This window comes from Nicotiana attenuata, chromosome 7 (genome assembly GCF_001879085.1).
Source record: "Nicotiana attenuata strain UT chromosome 7, NIATTr2, whole genome shotgun sequence".
Lineage (NCBI taxonomy): Eukaryota > Viridiplantae > Streptophyta > Magnoliopsida > Solanales > Solanaceae > Nicotiana > Nicotiana attenuata.
Genome location: NC_031995.1, coordinates 14,053,370 through 14,058,405, shown reverse-complemented (window position 1 = coordinate 14,058,405; position 5,036 = coordinate 14,053,370). Strand labels below are relative to the sequence as shown.

Sequence of the window (5,036 nt, the reverse complement as noted above, 5' to 3'; positions counted from 1 at the left end):
CTGGAGCATTATTTACTATTTGCACCGCTTATGGAAATATCTAATTCTTCATATGTCTTAGGCAATAGATAACATACAATCTAATTCGAGTGAGGATGTGAATAAGTAGAAAAGGAAATAATTAGGCTTTTGGACATGCAAATAGAATATATACAGATACGGGAGGAGATTGGAATTGTAAATACTTATTTAATGTAGAACACTTCAGCTTTCATGGAAAACTACCATAGATTCAAATATACGGGAGGAGACATTTTGATAAATATAAAATGTATTTTCCAGTATTTTAATCTAATAACTTTATGGAGACAAAAATGTAATTACCCAAATCAGTTAATATTGATTCTAAAAGCTAAAAATGGAGAGGAAAATAGGAAAGAGAGCTGTCAACATTATTATAAGTATCTGCAGTTTGACAGAATTTCTAACAGATTTCTAGATAAAATTGCACAAGTTATCCAGAGCTAGCTTGATGTACATACATACATAGACGCAGACATTGCATACATACACACACACGCACACATTGCACACACAACACACACACACACACACACACATAGCACAGACTCAGTCGGAAAGGATCAGTGAGTACAGTGCCACTATGCTATCACTAAGTTAAAATCATAGATCACTCTCTGATTGCAAGTCAAATTGAATCATGTATTAACATCCAGACAACTGACTAATTTACACTTTTTCCCAAATTACTCAAAAATGTGATATCTACCAAATTAGAATACTGAGCAACCTAGAAATCTGTACTCAACCAATTTTCGAGATGCATTACCGAACAGATGGAGAAAAATGGATCTGAAAATGGAATATACAAGTATGAAGATTAAAACAAACCTTGTGGCCAGAGGATGTAAGCTCTAAGAAGACATGCAACTTCTGAAGATCTAGAGAATTCCAACTTCTCGCCAAATCAGTGACTTACTACAGATTGAAATCAAAATGATAGGGAGCAGATGGTGGTTCGTCTTCCTCTTAATCTCCGGCGAACTGATGAAGGTTTTTGGGAGAGAGAGGTCGGAACTTTTGGAAGAGATAGTGTTTGTCTCGTAATCTCCGTGTGTATAGGTATATTTTTAGGTTTTATTATTTTATTAAATATTAAATATAAAATATATATAATATAGAATCGGGTCTATATATCTTTTGGCGGACCGTCCAAAATTTGGGGGAAATTTTAGAGGGAATTCGTAACCGTTGCCGTACATTAAAATTGCAAATACCCGTTACCATAGATAAACTTATTGTTACAGTTGTCCAAAACCGTTGCCATAAAAAATCTATTTTAACAGTTTTTAGACTACGGCAACGGTTTAGAGGCTAAACTGTGCCAATAGTATCAATTACCTTACGCAACGGTTGAAATCGTTGCAACAGACCATCTATAGCAACGGTTACAGAACAGTGGCTATAAAAAGCGTTGCCATAGCTCCAGTTTCTAGTAGTGACATTATGGTGGTGCACGCGCAAGCACAAGTGAGTAGATGTTATCCATTTGAATCATAAGGTTCTATAAGAAATTGATAATGTGTAGTCCCTTGTCGAGAATTTCGGGAAACAAGTGGGAAGTATTAACCTAGAGTTATAACTCAATTCAAGGAAATCATTATAGAACTCAATTTCTCAAGAGGTTGTAAGCAAGGTAATTGTCATAAAGAGGCTTCACGAACAATGTGTCATCACGAACAATGCGTCTCGTTCTATGAGTAGATACATGCAATGTTTTGTGATTCAGTTTTTTGTTAAGACCATATTTATGTTTGCTCTTCAATATAGATGTACATATACAACAAGGAAAATTATGCGGTGTTGAGAATGATGAAGCAAGGAGTGACTTAGTTGGTGACTTTAGGTTGACAGGGCAGTGCCTTAACTGATGTCCCTCGACTCTAGTGTATGTGCAAGAAACCTAGCTTCCAAACTTGTCTTGTCTAGTCCAAGGACTGAAAAATAAGCCAAAGATCTATTTCCAGTAAGCTAGGTCGTGTATTTGTGGGTTTGGAATCGAGAAAATGTGAAATTCCAACACTGTCCTCAGCTGAAGCCCGACCACACCTGCAGAAATATCATCGCAGGTGCGGCTCCACAAAAGCAGACTTCCTTTTGCAGATGCGCAACCTCTGGGGAACTGCCTACTCCACAGATGCAGACATTTCGCTACAACAGCGCCTCCATAGATGCGCATTGTCAACCGCAGATGTGGTCACAATGGGAAATTGGTGATATGCGGAGATGTGGACCTCTAGTAACATAAGCGAGCTCACAAAAGTGAGTAGTGTTGCGCAAATGCGGAATCATTGAAGGAATTTGCACTTTCTTAACTTTTTTTGCACAATTCCACTTGAATTGAATTCAACTCTCTTCATGGCATCATTTACCTGAAAATATAGCAATGCACACCATAAATCACCTCATTTTGAAATTAAAGGACACAAAAACTAAAGAAAACAGCCCAGAATAAATGGTAAAATCACCACTCATCAAAGTGTTTAGTCCGAAAATAAAAGTAAATGAAATAGGGTCGTACCTTAGTAGTAATATCATTTTAGGTGAGTAACGTTACAATTGGTTGTTCTCCATTCATCATTTCGAGCTTATAGGATCCTTTCCCGGTGACCTCAAGAATCTTGTACGGTCCTACCCAGTTCGGACCCAACTTCCCTTCATTCGGATTCCGGGGATTTAGTGTGACCTTCCTTAGTACCAAGTCCCCAACGTTGAAGTATCGAAGGATGGCCCTTCGATTGTAATACCTCTCGATCCGTTGCTTTTGGGTGGCCAATCGAATAAGGGCGACTTCATGCCTTTCATCCAATAGCTCCAGGATCGTATTCAATGCCTCATAATTTGATTCCTCTATTGTATACCAGAATCTGATACTTGGCTCCCCGACTTTGACCCGTATTAGAGCTTCGACACCATAAACCAATGAGAATGGGGTAGCCTCGACACTGACTTCGAGGCTGTGCGATATGCCCAAAGAACTTCGGGCAAGATCTCCTTCCATTTTCCCATGGCGTCGGTCAACCTTTTCATAAGGTTTTAGATTATGGTTTTGTTGATCGATTCGGCTTATCCGCTCCCACTAGGGTGATAAGGTGTCGATAAGATTATTTTGATCCTATGATCTTCGAGAAACTTAGTCACTTTACTACCGATAATTGTTTCCCGCTGTCACATACCGTTTCGGATGGCATCTCTAACCGACATATGATGTGGTCCCAAATGAGGTCGATGACTTCCTTCTCCCTGACCTTCTCGAATGCATATGCTTTAACCCACTTAGAAATATAGTCAGTCATAAATAAGATAAAATGAGCCTTACTCGGTGTCCATGGAAGAGGGCCGACGATATCCATTTCCCACTTCATGAATGGCCATGGCAACAAGATCGAATGCAACAGTTCCCCGGGTTGGTGAATCATCGGCGCATATCTTTGGCACTTGTCACATTTTTGTGCGAACTCTTTCGCATCTTTTTCCATGTCGATCCAGTAATAGCCGGCTTTGATCACCTTTTGAACCAATGATTCGGCACCTGAATGATTTTCACAGGTGCCCTCATGAACTTCCCTCAGAACATACTTGGTATCTCCCAGTCCTAGACATATTGCTAGCGGACTATCGAACATTCTTCTCAACAAGGTTCCATCCTCGGACAAGCTGAATCAGACTGCCTTTGGGCGCAGGGCCCTTGATTCTTTTGGATCTGAGGGAAGTTTCCTGGTCTTCAGGTACTCTACGTATTTATTTCTCTAATCCCAGGTTAAGCTTGTGGAGTTTATTTTGGCGTGGCCTTCTTCTACTACCGACCTCATGAGTTGTACAACTGCCCCCGACTTGGGCTCCTTGTCTTCGACTGACGACCCTATGTTTGCAAGGACATCGGCCTCACTATTTTGATCTCGAGGCACGTGCTGCAAAGTCCACTATTGGAACCGATGTAATGTTACCTATAACTTATTTAGGTACCTTCGCATTCGTTCTTCTCTGATTTCGAATGTTTTGTTAACTTTATGTACCACAATGAGGGAGTCACACTTAGCTTCGATCACCTCCGCCCCCAAGCTTTTGCCACTTTTAGACCTGCAATCATGGCCTCATATATGGCCTCGTTGTTAGTCAATTTCACAGTTCTAATAGATTGTCTAACTATATTGCCTATGGGTGGCTTCACTATGATGCCAAGCCCGGACCCCTTTGTGTTCGAGGAACCGTTCGTAAAGAGGGTCCGGATTCTCGAAAACGTCCTCGAGTTTACCAACAACTCTCTTTTGACTATTAGTATATGGGGCCGACGTAAAGCTGGCCTCGAAATCTGCCAAAATTTGAGATTTAATGGCTGTCCAGGGTTGATACTGATGTCGCCCAAACTCACGCCACTATTGGGATTGTGAGGCGATCGATGCAATTATTAATACCAATCGTAAGACGGGGTCGATTCCACAGAGAGCTTTATGTGGGATTAGATATATACCTCCTCTAGTGTATGATGTGCCCAAGATTGCACTTCCACATATTCAGTTGTTTCTTTTCTACTTCTAGTTTGTATGCTAATGCTTCTAATTGAAAGCTAACAGACAATGTTTTTGGCATTGTTGTTTTTCAAGTTTATTAAAGATTTAGGGTCATGACTTCCACCTAGTTACCTAACGGATTGTAGGCTCTAGGGCAAGTTTGTGTAGGGCCCTAAAAAAGTTCGCTAAGTAATTTAGGATTTCATGGTACCAGGTAGGCCAATTATAATATTTTATGTGCTATTAAAATGATGTATATCAATTGGATATGGTAAATAAGTGTATAAGTCATATAATAAGTAATGTGGGGTCTAATGAGTGGCCTAAGTCTAAGTCAAGTTAGAAAATTTCATAATAGGCTAAAATTCCAAATGAGTTCGCACAAATCCAAACTTTGGATGAGCATATCTACATATATATATGGTATTATGTGATGAACAACCTATCAATAGAAACATCTTCAAGTCTAGTTTCTAACTCTTCAAACTGTTCGTCACTTGGACA

The 5,036-nt window shown here is 39.8% G+C and overlaps 1 protein-coding gene across 1 annotated transcript; it reads right to left on the bottom strand.

Annotated features, from left to right (window-relative positions):
- Positions 2,310-3,022, bottom strand: LOC109229848. Its single transcript, XM_019395400.1, has 2 exons — positions 2,579-3,022; positions 2,310-2,393 (listed from the first exon to the last, which is right to left on the bottom strand). Exons 1-2 carry the CDS (start codon positions 3,020-3,022, stop codon positions 2,310-2,312), a joined length of 528 nt encoding a protein of 175 aa, XP_019250945.1.

Coding starts and splice junctions, on each gene's coding strand:
- LOC109229848 (XM_019395400.1), bottom strand. CDS start 3,022: ATGGAAGGAGATCTTGCCCGAAGTTCTTTGGGCATATCGCACAGCCTC. Junction 2,394..2,578: donor TGAATGGAGAACAACCAATT/GTAACGTTACTC, acceptor CTATATTTTCAG/GTAAATGATGCCATGAAGAG.